This window comes from Misgurnus anguillicaudatus, chromosome 8 (genome assembly GCF_027580225.2).
Source record: "Misgurnus anguillicaudatus chromosome 8, ASM2758022v2, whole genome shotgun sequence".
Taxonomy (NCBI): Eukaryota; Metazoa; Chordata; class Actinopteri; order Cypriniformes; family Cobitidae; genus Misgurnus; species Misgurnus anguillicaudatus.
Genome location: NC_073344.2, coordinates 17,684,622 through 17,701,028, shown reverse-complemented (window position 1 = coordinate 17,701,028; position 16,407 = coordinate 17,684,622). Strand labels below are relative to the sequence as shown.

General features: G+C 40.2%; 1 protein-coding gene across 1 annotated transcript in view; it reads right to left on the bottom strand.

Moving 5' to 3' along the window:
• Positions 1–16,407, bottom strand: part of cntn6 (contactin 6) — a 143,337-nt gene that overhangs the window by 33,033 nt on the left and 93,897 nt on the right. The window contains exons 8-12 of the mRNA XM_055213322.2: positions 15,820–16,004; positions 13,630–13,772; positions 13,039–13,168; positions 12,766–12,916; positions 1,692–1,819 (exon numbers count right to left, since the gene is read on the bottom strand). Of these exons, the coding sequence (XP_055069297.2) occupies positions 1,692–1,819; positions 12,766–12,916; positions 13,039–13,168; positions 13,630–13,772; positions 15,820–16,004 (737 nt within the window). The remainder of the gene's footprint in view (positions 1–1,691; positions 1,820–12,765; positions 12,917–13,038; positions 13,169–13,629; positions 13,773–15,819; positions 16,005–16,407) is intronic.

The following is a 16,407-nucleotide window of genomic DNA, read 5'->3' as shown; positions in this document are numbered from 1 at the left end:
ATGGTGTCTCAAAATAGCACAGTGAAGTACACTTAGATGATCTTAAGAACATCTTAAAAAGTACTAAAGATGAATTTTTAGTATATTAAGTACAAAATTAGTGTGCGAAAATAAAGCACTTTAAGTACACTACTACTTTTTCACCTGGGTATTTACATTTGAGTCAGATTGTGTATTGACATACCCTACCGAAATTATCAACTTAAACAATTTGAGGTGACTAAGGGGTGTATCACACAGATCACATTTATGGCAGTGGCAGGCATCTTTTATTAAAGGGTCACTCCACTTTTTTTGAAAATATGCTCATTTTCCAGCTCCCACAGAGTTAAACATTTCATTCTTACCGTTTTGGAATCCATTCAGCCGATCTTAGGGTCTGGCGCTAGCACTTTTAGCATAGCTTAGCACTTTTAGCATAGCTTAGCACAATCCATTGAATCTGATTAGACCATTAGCATCGCGCAAAAAAATAACCAAAGAGTTTCAATATTTTTCCTATTTAAAACTTGACACTTCTGTGTAGTAGGAGGCACAACGATATTACGCAGCAGCCGAAAATAGTCCCCTTAGTAACTTTCAATAGCAGGGGACTATTTTCGGCAGTGTGTAATATCATTCTGCCTCCTGCAGCCATGTTACATCAGCAAAGTCCTTGATTATTACACCAGAATGAGAGTATAGTTCCTAGCCATATCGGCCTAGAAAATCACAACTTTTAATTTTCCGTCGGTCATAGTACACCAAGTAACTAGAGAAGAATCAAGTTTTAAATAGGAAAAATATCCAAACTCTTTGGTCATTTTTGAGGAAACCGCTAATGGTCTAATCAGATTCTATGGATTGTGCTAAACTATGCTAAAAGTGGTAGCCCCAGACCCGAAGATCGGCTGAATGGATTCCAAAACGGTAAGAATCAAATGTTTAACTCTAGGGGAGCTGGAATATGAGCATATTTTCAAAAAAAGTGGAGTGTCCCTTTTACGTTTCTGCTAATATGATAGTTAACAGCAACAATATTTGATTGACAGGACAGCTGCCTTGGTGTTTGCCTAGCAACATGAAAAGCTGTGCCACACTGATCTTTTTTAGAGTGACCAAAGGCGTGCCTTGCATTTCTAAGCGTTTGGTGTGATCGGACCCAAAGTTGTCTCATATCATGGACAACACCTAACTTGGACCTTTTGCTGGACTGTGTTGAAGGGTTTAGATGACATTTTTAACTAAAACCAGCTTGGTCAAGCTAGGAAACCATCTTGAACCAGCAAAGATACAAAGTTCATGTAAAATGAAGCTGACATACACAGAAAGCAATTTTAATCCATGCAACCCTGGGTTTAAACAATAACTCCATTAGTTAGTAAAGGATGAAAATCCTAAAAAAAAAAAAAACTTGCATCAGCAGCATATTTTTAATTAAACATGCAGAACATGGCTGGGTGCAGAAAATCTGCTCCTGGTGCTGTGGACGGCTTAGGATTTCTTCACACCAGTGGCTGGACCAATAACTCACAGATGACAAAAGCCCGGATGAGTTATACCTCTGTCAAACCAGCAGGAACATAAAACAACTATATATTTCATTATCAATTTCATGCTTGAGCTGCCCACGTTTTTCCTCATCCGACTTTAAGGAATCCGCTTAGAACCATGAGAAATGTGTTGTTTGTGAAACGTGAAAGGTGCTTTACCTTTGACCACTAAAGCGCCGGAACTGCTGGATGTACCGAAAGGGTTTTTGGCCACGCAAGTGTACCGGCCTGCATCGGATTTGGTAACGTTGGCGATCCTCAAGGTGCCGTCCTCTAAGATGGTTCGCCTGAATAAATCGAAATAAAAATGGATTGATACCATCTTGGCATAATACAATTCTAAAGATAGAGAACCCAAGTTAAAATTTACTTTTAAAAGCATAAAACAAGCAATGACAAGGTTGTGGGTTTGATTCCCACACTGGTAGACAAAATGGTCAAAAAATGGGGAGCTGTCACTAGGGGAGTACCCTTAAAAATAGTCCTAAAATGTATACATTTGGTAACAATATGTATCTTTGAGGTACCAATATGCACTCTTTGGTACCAGTATGCACCACTGAGCTACTATTATGACCTCATTAGGTGTAAAGGTGTAATTTTTGACCATTTTCTGATGCAAACTGATAGTGCTTTAAAAGCACTATGAACTGCATCATTAATGCAAGTGACTGCAAAAATACACTCACCTAAATGATTATTAGGAACACCTGTTCAATTTCTCATTAGTGCAGTTATCTAATCAACCAATCACATGGCAGTTGCTTTAATGCATTTAGTGGTTTGTTCCTGGTCAAGACAATCTCCTGAACTCCAAAATGAATGTCAGAATGGGAAAGAAAGGTGATTTAAGCAATTTTGAGCATTGCATGGTTGTTGGTGCAAGACATGCCGGTCTGAGTATTTCACAATCTGCTCAGTTACTGGGATTTTCACGCACAACCATTTCTAGGGTTTAACAAAGAATGGTGTGAAAAGGGAAAAACATCCAGTATGCGGTAGTCCTGTGGGCGAAAATGCCCTGTTGATGCTAGAGGTCAGAAGAGAAAGGGCCGACTGATTTAAGCTGATAGAAGAGCAACTTTGACTGAAATATCCACTTGTTACAACCGAGGTATGCAGCAAAGCATTTGTGAAGCCACAACATGCACAACCTTGAGGCGAATGGGCTACAACAGCAGAAGACCCCACTGGGTACCACTCATCTCTACTACAAATAGGAAAAAGAGTCTACAATTTGAATGAGCTCACCAAAATTGGACAGTTGAAGACTGGAAAAACGCCTGGACTGATCAGTCTCAATTTCTGTTGAGACATTCAGATGGTTGAGTCAGAATTTGGCGTAAACAGAATGAGAACATGGATCCATCATGCCTTGTTACCACTGTGCTGGTGGTGGTGGTGTAATGGTGTGGGGGATGTTATCTTGGCACACTTTAGGCCCCTTAGTGCCAATTGGGCATCGTTTAAATGCCACAGCCTACCTGAGCATTGTTTCTAACCATGTCCACCCCCTTATGACCACCATGTACCCATCCTCTGATGGCTACTTCCAGCAGGATAATGCACCATGCCACAAACCTCGAATAATTTCAAATTAGTTTCTTGAACATGACAATGAGTTCACTGTACTAAAATGGCCCCCACAGTCACCAGATCTCAACCCAATAGAGCATCTTTGGGATGTAATGGAATGGGAACTTCGTGCCCTGGATGTGCATCCCACAAATCTCCATCAACTGCAAGATGCTATCCTATCAATATGGGCAAACATTTCTAAAGAATGCTTTCTGAATCAATGCCACGTAGAATTCTGAAGGCGAAAGGGGGTCAAACACAGTATTAGTATGGTGTTCCTAATAATCCTTTAGGTGAGTGTATACACATAGTATTTTTCAAAACTATTCAAATTTATTTCAGACCAAAAAACAAAAGCTATCCAAGCCTTTATCTCTATGGCTGTCTTCTTTTCTTTAGAAGAGGGAAGAAATCATTTAAAAGGAGGAAACATCAATCAAGTGGCCCAGATTTTCAGCAGGATAGGGTCAGTCAATCTTTTAGGCAACATTCACCGGTAAACATTGCGATATTAAGGCCAGGAATGTAAAAGAGGGACTGAATCATGCCGGACTGAATCCTTACCTGTGGCCTTATCATTGTCCAACATGTGCAAGATGCTATCGGCACATTAAAAGCCCTTTCTGAAAAGGCAATATGAGCAGGTTTGATTGTGGAGCTGGTTCTCCTAGAAGCTTGTCTGGATTATGGAAGGGAACATGTGAGGAGATGCTGATAGCGTCTGATTGAAATGCTAAACTGCTTTGAGTTTGATCTGTATTTGCAACGGCACAAGCAAACCAGATTGTATTACTTGAAATGCTTGATTCTGATTGGTCAGTTGTAGTATTGGTTTTCCCTTGTCAAATATTTATAGCTCTGGTCTTCTACATTGCGCTACTTTAATGTCCAGTCTCCTTGTCCAGCTTTTATTTTGAGTGGCAGACGTTATATTAACTCTTACTTATTTGGTACTTTACACTGATACAACATTTTTATTGAGGCCTTGCAATAGATCAAATTCTCAAGGTTTGATGTACGTCAAGAACTAATAAAGCTCTGCCTTTAATATGTGAGAAAGGAATGGGAGATAAATAAATACAGCAATGCAAATATATAATGCAGAGATGTTTGGATCTGATCTGACCTTCTCCAAGAGCAAATCAAACAGGAACGCCAGCTCAGAAATCAAACAATTTTTTAAAAATAAATATGTATTTACCATGGCTCAAAAAACATGCCTTGCGCCGAGAGCTTTACTCTTGATTTATCGACAAAAATATCAAATGCTGAGCGATATAAGCGAGCCGACCAGATGACCTGTGGGCAATGGGCTGCAAAACCAATAGGGTAAAAAAAGGAGGGCTATCTGCTTACAGAACAAAACTTTTGACCACACAAAGCCACATTTATATTTGCGTCAAGACATGATGGCTTTGTAATCCGTCTCTGATCCTTCCTTTCCTGACTGCTCTGTGGAATACGATGACTAATCGATGCTTCTCCCTGCATGCTGGTGCACGTCCAGAGAATAGGGGAGAAGGCGGCGACACATGAACTCGGAAGTGTGAGATTGGGAACGCAGTTTAAGATCGACGCCGACACCACTGCGCCCACACCTCTTCGAAACAAATCACAATGTAATTATAGAAAGCAGGTATGCTCAGTTTTGAAAATGTCTCAGAAACGGCTTTCACGCATGTATTTACCCACAATGCATTTCCCACAACTGACCTTGGTGTAGATTTTAGTGCATGTTCATAATAAAAAAAGAACTTACTTTTATAGAATATCTGAAGTTTAAATGTGTTATGTATGAAACTTAAAAACAATTTGGGCAAAAAACTCCAATGCAAGATAAATATTAAGAACAGATAAAACATATGAACAGTACTGTGGCATTTTTTGTTACATAATACACACTGTTTATCATGCTTGAAGTATGCATTGTTATTGCATTTTTGTTACATAATGCACACTGTTTAACATGTTTATTTTTCACTAGTTATTAGTTTTTAGTAGTATGCAAAATGCACATTATAGTACACAGTATGCTGTACACTCCAAAGAACTAACTAGATATATGTCCCAAATCGCATACCTACTGTATGCAATATTCTACACCATCTTGTAGTATAAGGGGCATGTACACCATAGCTTTTAAACAGAGCTGAAAACTCCAGGAAGATGCAAACTGTGGGCGCATACCAGCTTTTTTCAGCTGGGCTCTTTTATTGCTGTGAACCCGCCACAGACGTAAACGCCTTGGTGTACACGCCCCCTAAATAGTAAGCAGTGTGTTCACACTTGCAGTTCCAAAATATTAAAAGGATACTCCACTTTTTTTTGAAAATAGGCTCATTTTCCAGCTCCCCTAGAGTTAAACATTTGATTTTTACAATTTTGGAATCCATTTAGCCAATCTCCGGGTCTGGCGGTACCACTTTTAGCATAGCTTAGCACAATCCATTAAATCTGATTAGACCATTAGCATCACGCTCAAAAATTACCAAAGTGTTTCAATATTTTTCCTATTTAAAACTTGACTCTTCTAGACTCCTCTACAATGATATTACGCAGTGCCCAAAATTTTCTGCTATTTAAAGTAAACATGGATACTATTTTCAAGTGCTACGTAAAATCATTGTGCCTGCTGCAGCCATGGTCCTTGGTTATTACGCCGGAATGAGAGTAGCCAAATCGGCCTAGAAAACTGCAACTTTAAATTTTCCGCTGGTCTTAGTACATGATGTAACTACAAAAGAGTTAAATTTTAAATAGGAAAAATATCAAAACTTTTTGGTAATTTTTAAGCGTGATGCCAATGGTCTAATCAGACTCAATGGATTATGCTAAACTATGTTAAAAGTGATACCACCAGACCCGGCGATTGGCTAAATGGATTCCAAAATGGTAAAAATCAAATGTTTCACTCTGGGGGAGTTGGAAAATGAGCTGGAAAAGGGGAGTAGGAAAATGAGCTGGAAAATGAGTTGGAAAAGTGGATATTTGTTATTTTTATTGTCAAAAATGACAATCGTTTTGCTAGATAAGACCCTTATGTCTCGTTTGGGATTGTTTATAGTCCTTTGAAACTCTGTTGAAAAAAAACTGTTAAGTGTTGAGTTAAGTATTAATTGTTGGTGTCTATTAAAGTCCATTAAAATGAGAAAAATCCTGCAATGTTTTCCTCAAAAAACATAATTTCTTCTCGACTGAACAAAGAAAGACATCAACATTTTGGATGACATGATGGTGAGTAAATTATCTGGATTTTTCTTTTAAGAAAATTGAATATTCCTTTAACCCTGGATTATCTTCGTTCTAAATCCCCCTTTGAACTCTGGGTTAAGGAGCAATACACACATGTAATGAATGAATGATGTAATGAATCCTGGGTTATTTATTTCACGTTTTACACTGTTTACACTTAACCAGGAGTTAAGAGATAACCCTGGGTGTTCATAAGCTGACGTTTCACATTGTGCATTCCTAAACCCTGGGTTAACATTTTCATTAGCATATTTGCGGTGTCAACAGCCATGATTGGATAAAAAGCAAGGTCAAACCGACTGAATTAAAAAAAACGGGTTGTCGCTTTTAATAACCGCTTGTCTCGCGCTTCTGCGTCACTGACAGAAAAAATCGCAGCGTAAATCTCTCTTGGCTATGTTTTAAGTCTCCTGGGCTGTCATTTTTACTCCAATTCAGGTGTTTTCAGTACACAGATGGTGATGTGAGGTACTTGCTCTTCGGTTTTTGATTGGCTGCCTGTTGCGCGTCGAGTCACAACATTCTAACCCTGCTTGGTTTCACACTTCACACAATTGGCACTGCAAAAACGGTGCTAACCCTGCTGGGTTAATTTCAGGGATAACCCCGCTTCTAAATTAAAAAGTGTGAAATGCATATGAATAGTGTGAAACAGATAACCCAGGGTTCTGTTAACCTGGGGTTTAGAATAACCCAGGGTTAAAGGCTCTCTAAGCGAATAATGTGCGACGTCACTTCCTGTTGATGTTTGAACTGTTTTCAAACAAACGGAGCGTAGCTAACGCCTCCCCCTCCCTCTCCCGTCCGTGCTTTCATGAATGCGCCCAACCCCCACCCCCAAATTCTTCTTGTCGTTTATTGGCTGGAACACTTTGTTATGTTTTGTTGTGCTAGGTTTGGCCACTATGTTGATATTGCCGTTTGTCGAGCCTGAGCTGTCTACAGAGATCGCTTTTTTTTACAGTTTGATCAGCGGACAGGCAGCAAGCAGATAGTGAGGAGATGTTTGCTGTATGTAACAAAAAATGTTTTATGGTCTAAAATGCGTCAATTCGCTTAGAGCGCCTTTAACTATTTCAAGTGTGAAAAGCCCTAATGTGTACTTCAAGTACCCGGATAATGCACTCATTCAACCGAATAAATGAAGTGTTTAATTCAACGATCACAGTTTTGCTTTTGTGACGGAAGAGAGACGGGGCTATCAGGCCCTTGTCTGGGAAACCCTTCTGGGTAAAAAAAACTTTAAGTGTTCCGTTTGGGACGATACTCTTCCAAAATTCATACACTAGATAAATATGTACATCGTTTTAGTGCACAGTGTATAGTATGTAATTTGAGACACAGCTTAAAGCGCACTGCGTGAACTACTGTACCCCCAACCCAATGCATTAATATCAAGTTGACCTTTAATTTCCAAATTGACAAATGAACCAGCAGCAACATCAATCACAATTCACCTTCTTGACTGCTTGACAAGTTAAAAGTGCAAACTAACCATATATTATTTTGGCTTGTAAAGTAGATGAAATGTCATTTAGAAACATTTATTGTTGGATATTCCCTAGTTTCACACAGCATAAAAGAAACAGTAGACAGTATATACTGCACACTATGTAGTCAGCAGTATGCTAGAGTTCTATTCCAAACATTGAGAGCCTTTCTCGGCGCAAGACAGTATCTGTAATACAGTCTCGCACCTCTTATCTCACTTCCTTTCCCTTCGACAAGCCTGCTTACTCCGACTTTCACTCATCCCCCTCCTCTCGTCCGCTCCCCTTCTCCCTCATCCAATAATCACATCGTTCCACCGAGACCCCGGGCAGCATCAGTCAGTCATGGCATGTGTGTTCTCTCTTAGGTCCAGATGGACCACAGTGCACGGAGCGAGATCCCATTGGTTATCGCTCCATCCCCATCCATTACTGGAGATCATACACTCTTCCCTCCTGCCACCTGTTCTGACATGGCCATGCTAGAATGATTCTGTCCTATAGAAACCCCACAGGAAAGCATCACAAGCAGCGGTATATTAATTAGTGTTCCACCAGGCGCTCGCTCTTGTGTGAAAGTGCCATCGGAAAATATGTTGGTTTTGAATGTGCAACATCTGTGCCTCGACAGTATAAACACAACAAAAAGATGTGTTTGAATACAAATATGAAAAATCGTTGGGTGGAAGAGAGTGATTAGGAAAATAGTGTTGACTGTTCGCTAATAACCGCAATCCTATGGTAAAAAGAAAGGTTCTTGTGCCAAATTTCCAAATGACAGCATTTGTACTTACATTTTGTCTAACCCTCTGCAAGCCAGGTAAACCAAGTTTTTACATTACAACTCCTTTAAGGCTTTTCAAAGTCTGCTGTTGTGGTGGATGGCTAGCAATGACAATGATTTTGAAATCTTACCATAAGGTATCCTGGTACTGCAATTAAACTTCCTTTATACAATTTTCTAAAAGAGAATTAATGTGTTTTCCACCATATTTTAAATTGAAAAGTTTAGGAACTCTTGGCCTAGACTAAAAGCAATCAAATGTTCTTATTATCAGTCATCTGTCTGCAAACAATACAAACTGCATTTGCAGGGTCACTTATTTTAATATTATTCTACACTTTCAGAAAAAAAGGTACAAAAATTGCCCATGGGACGATATCTTTAAAAAAGATCCTAATATGTACCATTTTCGGTACAAATAAGTACCTTTGAGGTACCAATGTCTATCACTAAGGTACCAACGTGTACCACTAAGTTACCAGTGTGTATCACTAAGGCACCAATGTGTACTACTAAAGTACCAATGTGTACCACTAAGACACCAATGTGTAGCACTAAGGCACCAATGTGTACCACTAAAGTACCAATGTGTACCACTAAGACACCAATGTGTATCACCAAGGCACTAATGTGTATCACTAAGGCACCAATGTGTATCACTTAGGTGCCAATGTGAACCACTAAGGTACCAATGTGTACCACTAATGGCGCTTTTCCATTGCCTAGGACCCCACGGTTTGGTTTGGGACGGGTCAGCTTACTTTTGGGAGCTTTTCCCTGGCTGCAGTACATACTACCCAATACTTTTTTTAGTACAACCTCGGTTGGGATTTCAAGCGACCCGAGCTGATACCAAAACGTGACGCAAAAACACTGTAGATCACTGATTGGTCTGAGAGAATCGTTACTACCAGAGTCATCGCTATAATGTAAAAGATTAGCTTTACCTTCATGGTAGCTTGTGCTGTCTCGAGCAAACATGTTGTCAAGTTCCCAAACTCCCCTTTAGCGATGAAAAACATCCAGGGTTGAGAATCAGGAGCACCATACCATTTTTCCAGACTTGCAGTCTGTGGCGCCACATTCGCATATATGCTTAAATGCAACTTAAATGAGGCTCAGCAGAGCGCATCGACTGAGTAAAGTATCAGGGTGTACCACTAAGGTACCAATGTGTACCACCAAGGTACCAATGTGTACCAACTAAAGTACCAATGTGTAGCACTAAGGTACCAGTGTGTACCACCAAGGCACCAATGTGTACCACTAAGGTATGAATCTGTACCTCTAAGGTACCAATGTGCACCACTTAGGTACCAATGTGTTCCACTAAGTCACCAATGTGTACCACTAATACACCAATGTGTACCACTAATGCACCAATGTGTTCCACTAAGTCACCAATGTGTACCACTTAGACACCAATGTGTACCACTAAGGTACCAATGTGTTCCACTAAGTCACCAATGTGTACCACTAAGGCACCAATGTGTACCACTAAGGCACCAATGTGTACCACTAAGGTATGAATCTGTACCACTAAGGTACCAATGTGTATCACTAAGGTACCAATGTGTATCACTAAGGCACCAATGTGTACCACTAAGGCACCAATGTGTACCACTAAGGTACCAATGTGTACCACTAAGGAACCAATCTGTACCACTAAGGTACCAATGTGTTCCACTAAGGTACCAATGTGTACCACTAATACACCAATGTGTACCACTAAGGCACCAATGTGTTCCACTAAGTCACCAATGTGTACCACTAAGGTACCAATGTGTTCCACTAAGTCACCAATGTGTACCACTAAGGCACCAATGTGTAACACTAAGGCACCAATGTGTTCCACTAAGGCACCAATGCCTTCCACTAAGGCGCCAATGTGTACCACCAAGGTGCCAATGTGTACCACCAAGGCACCAATGTGTACCACCAAGGCACCAATGTGTACCACCAAGGCATGTGTACCACCAAGGCACCAATGTGTACCACCAAAGCACCAATGTGTACAACTAAGGCACCAATGCCTTCCACTAAGGCGCCAATGTGTACCACTAAGACGCCAATGTGTACCACCAAGGCACCAATGTGTACCACCAAGGCACCAATGTGTACCACCAAGGCACCAATGTGTACCACTAAGGCACCAATGTGTACCACTAAGTCACCAAATTGTACCCCTAAGTCACCAACGTGTACCACCAAGGCACCAACGTGTATAACTAAGGCACCAACGTGTACCACTAAGGCACCAACGTGTACCACCAAGGCACCAACGTGTACCACCAAGGCACCAACGTGTACAACTAAGGCACCAACGTGTACCACTAAGGCACCAACGTGTACCACTAAGGCACCAATGTGTACCACTAAGGCACCAGTGTATACCACCAAGGCACCAACGTGTACCACTAAGGCGCCAATGTGTACCACCAAGGCGCCAATGTGTACCACCAAGGCGCCAATGTGTACCACCAAGGCACCAATGTGTACCACCAAGACGCCAATGTGTACCACCAAGGCACCAATGTGTACCACCAAGGCACCAATGTGTACCACCAAGGCACCAATGTGTACCACCAAGGCACCAATGTGTACCACCAAGGCACCCATGTGTACCACCAAGGCACCAATGTGTACCACCAAGGCACCAATGTGTACAACTAAGGCACCAATGCCTTCCACTAAGGCACCAATGTGTACCACTAAGACGCCAATGTGTACCACTAAGACGCCAATGTGTACCACCAAGGCACCAATGTGTACCACTAAGGTACCAATGTGTTCCACTAAGGTACCAATGTGTACCACTAATACACCAATGTGTACCACTAAGGCACCAATGTGTTCCACTAAGTCACCAATGTGTTCCACTAAGGTACCAATGTGTTCCACTAAGTCACCAATGTGTACCACTAAGGCACCAATGTGTACCACTAAGGTACCAATGTGTTCCACTAAGGCACCAATGCCTTCCACTAAGGCGCCAATGTGTACCACCAAGGTGCCAATGTGTACCACCAAGGCATGTGTACCACCAAGGCACCAATGTGTACCACCAAAGCACCAATGTGTACAACTAAGGCACCAATGCCTTCCACTAAGGCGCCAATGTGTACCACTAAGACGCCAATGTGTACCACCAAGGCACCAATGTGTACCACCAAGGCACCAATGTGTACCACCGAGGCACCAATGTGTACCACTAAGGCACCAATGTGTACCACTAAGTCACCAAATTGTACCCCTAAGTCACCAACGTGTACCACCAAGGCACCAACGTGTATAACTAAGGCACCAACGTGTACCACTAAGGCACCAACGTGTACCACCAAGGCACCAACGTGTACCACCAAGGCACCAACGTGTACAACTAAGGCACCAACGTGTACCACTAAGGCACCAACGTGTACCACTAAGGCACCAATGTGTACCACTAAGGCACCAGTGTATACCACCAAGGCACCAACGTGTACCACTAAGGCGCCAATGTGTACCACCAAGGCGCCAATGTGTACCACCAAGGCACCAATGTGTACCACCAAGACGCCAATGTGTACCACCAAGGCACCAATGTGTACCACCAAGGCACCAATGTGTACCACCAAGGCACCAATGTGTACCACCAAGGCACCCATGTGTACCACCAAGGCACCAATGTGTACCACCAAGGCACCAATGTGTACAACTAAGGCACCAATGCCTTCCACTAAGGCACCAATGTGTACCACTAAGACGCCAATGTGTACCACTAAGACGCCAATGTGTACCACCAAGGCACCAATGTGTACCACTAAGGCACCAGTGTATACCACCAAGGCACCAACGTGTACCACCAAGGCACCAACGTGTACCACCAAGGCACCAACGTGTACTACTTAAGTACCAATGTGTACCACTAAGGTACCTATGTGTACCTTTGACAACTTTCGTACCTTCTTGTACCTTTGTTTCTGAGGGTGTATATAAAAGTGGCCCTAGTGAGCCCTAGTGACTTGATGCTGCAGTGCAGTATACACAAATCAGATCCTAAGGTGCAGTGCAAACAAACCTCAGGGCCCAACAGGAGTCAGAGCTTCTCATTTTACACTTTACATTAGTGACCGGTCTGCTGACCCCTTACCTTTTGCCGTCTTTCAGGAACTCGCTGCCTTTTCTCCAGGAGTAGGAAGCTCTGGGGGATGCGTGTGGGCGGCACTCGATGATAGCCTCTCCGCCTCTCTGGATCAGTGTGGTCTTCCTCAGTGGGTTTTTAGAAAAGTCCGGAGGAGATGCTGAGTGACAAGATACATTTTAAGATAAATAGATTAGTAGTGTCTGACTGTCATACTATCATATCATTATATATTAATATCAATACAATATAATATTATTTTATAAATGGAAAGGTGCTTACCGACAACTTTGAGCTCAGCACTAGCATATATGATGCCATTCTCATTTTCTGCCAAGCACTGATACATCCCAGAATCCATCAGGTCTATGTTAGAGATGGTTAACCTGCCACCATCAACATGAATTCTGTCCTGAGCATAAACAAAACTTTCAGGACAACTAAACATAACACTGAATTCATGGCTGTGTCATTTAAAGAATTCGCACATCCTTAGGAAGTGATTGGAATACATGGATTGATGGATACGTAGATGAACCAATCAATAAATTAATTTTTAGACTCGTTATGTACTGCACATACCATAAACACAAGAAAGCAGACAAACTGCCTAAACAAAATGCAAATTATAACATTGACACCATTTTGATTTTAAATAGCAAACTCTCTAACAATGTACTGTAGGTCAGCTGGAGGTCTTCAAACTTATAAATGTATGTATATACAGCATATACAAGCATACATATTTTAATACAGTGCTCCCTTGCAGTGACCATAATGAAGCGAGGGAGCATAATCTGTTTAACATACCCAAACATCTTTTCATGTTATACAATAAGCAAGAGATTTCGTTATGCCAATTAGCATTCTCACCTCAGAGATTAAAGGATGTCCATTCTTGAGCCATCTGTAAACAGGCTGCGGTTTTCCATTAGCCTTGCATTCCCAGTGAAGATCTGCCTCAATAGCCTTGTTTGCATCAAAGAGTGTCTGTGACCACTGCAGGTGCTCCACATCTGTAAGCACCGCATTACATTCATAAAGCAAAATGCACCGGCGTGCATACTGTCTTATCCAACACAATGTTTCTCCTGCTTCTTCAATGCAATGCACTGCAACAATGATGAAATAGTAATGTGTTTTATAAAGCACCAAAGAATTAGGTTACTTGGTACACATTAATTCTGGATGAATTTATATGAGCCCTCCTGCAGCGCATATATTCTGGGTTTCCTGTGCAGACTAAATAACGTCCACTACACCCATTCTAATTAGTTTTAGCCTCGGAGACTGACAATAAAATCTATTCTTTCATTATTTATTATTTACCACAGGTTGCCGTGTGATCTGTTATCTGACTCATTAAAAATTTAAATTTCTCTTATTGATTCTCCTGCGGTAAAGGTGACGGCCGACAAAACGCTGCATGGATGGGAGAGATAAAAAATGTAGGAAAAAGTGCACTGCACTTTTATGGAAAGGTTATAAAGTTCTTCATTCTTCTCTTCACAAGTCATGTTTAACCTTTCGCTTCAAGAGGCCAAACTAAATATCATCCAAGCTGTTTTATCACCTTTTATTTTATGTGAAGTTTTTTACAAAGTTGTTATCTAAAAATGGTACTGTATATCTATAAACAATTAAAAACCTGATTTGAATGATTTATATTTTCTAGCAATGAACCATACACATAAAAAAAAACTTTAAAAAGGCCCTAATATAGATACAGTATACGGGTGATTCTCACGAAACCATTGAAACACCACGGCACTAATGATTTTAGCTTTAAAATGTGTAATATAGTACATTAAAAAGCATCAGAATTAACACAATACTGTGTTCTACCTTGCACAATGTGTGATTTCAACATAAGAATTTATAATTGGAAATTTTATCTCATTTTCTGCTGAAATTCTCATTACCGCAATGTGTCCGGCTGTGTTTGAACATGCGTTATGTTGTAATTTAATCAAATGAACACAAAAATATTAAGAAAAAAAAATAAATGGATGTTTTGCTAGGCTACTTTAGATGACAGAAAAAATATTTACTGAATATTCATGTATAATAATAGTGAAGAAAAATTAGGAAAATGATGTGTCCATGCCTGATGTTCTCATCCTCCGCAACACTTTTTGAGAACAGTTTAAGCACACATACAGAATTTTAATAAAGTTTGATTTTGAGTGACCAAGCACATGGACCAGTTACTTCAAGATGGCTACCAGGTAAGATCATTTTTTTACAGTTAATTTGAAATATTGTCTTGTCAGAATGCTTACACGACATTTTGATTATCATTACCGCAACAGATGCTTATTAAATGTTAATTTAATTAATAAAAGCATAATACTTTGATTTTAAATGCATGTGCAGAATCTCCAAATTATGTTCTTTCAGGTTTGTCATGTCATTTTGAAAATATGTCAGTGTTGATGTTTTCTGACTGTTGCGGTAATGCGGTTTTTTATTATGTTACAAAAAGTGTTAAATGATAAGTAAAAGTTTTTAAATTAATGTTCTCATTTACTCCAGACTTTGTTTTTCAATGCCTGGTGGGAAAAAAAATAAATTTAAGCAATTTTTACATTTTCATGCTTGACATTTTTAAAACCAAGTTTTCGTGAGAATCACCCATAAATTTGGTACTAATATGCACTTTTTTGGTGCCAATATGTACCTTTATGTACCCAATATGAACTTTTAAGGTGCAAAGGTGTACTTTATGAAAGGGTCCCAACCCAGTGAAACATTTTTACCATTTAATTAAACATAATAACATCTAAAAATGCTATTTTATGTAATATTTGAATATATTAAATCTGATTATTTCTTGTCTTATCACCATGCTGTATAAAGAGATTATATTACTTTTTGGGTCACACAATTATAAGAAATGTTATTTTACTTAAAATGTATGTTTATATCATTAATGTGACCAATTTGCACCGTTTGTGAAAAATACACAAATTTCTGAACTGCATAATATCACCCAGTTTCTAGTTCAACGTACAACCTGAACATTTGGCTACAGTATGTGCTTTAGTGTGTATTCAACCGTACTTTGAAATACAAGACGTCCTTTGGCAACACTGCGTCCTTTTGCATTTTCCGCCACACATTCATAAAGTCCGGCATCCTCCGGACGGAAATAGGGAATCTCTAGAACCCCATTTGAGTGATTTATCTTCATCTTTCCTGGGAAGGGGCTTCCGTCCGCTCTCCTCCAAGAGATTGAAGGCACTGGACTGAGAAAAAGCCAAAAAAGAGACTATATTAGAATAAAACTGCAGAAAGATAAATGTTTTAAATGTTGCAATTATACATAAAAGTGTCAAATGAATTAGTCCACTGGTGAAATGTATGTTTCATACTTAAATGGGACATTTCACAAGACTTTTAAGATGTCAAATAAATCGTTGGTGTCCCCAGAGTACATATGTGAAGTTTAAGCTCAAAAATATCATATAGATAATTTATTATAGCATGTTAAAAGTCACTTTGTAGGTGTGTGCAAAAATGTACCGTTTTGGGTGTGTCCTTCAACATGCAAATGAGCTGATCTCTGCACTAAATGGCAGTGCCGTGGTTGGATAGTGCAGATTAAGGGGAGTATTACCCCCTTCTGACATCACCAGGGGAGCCAAATTT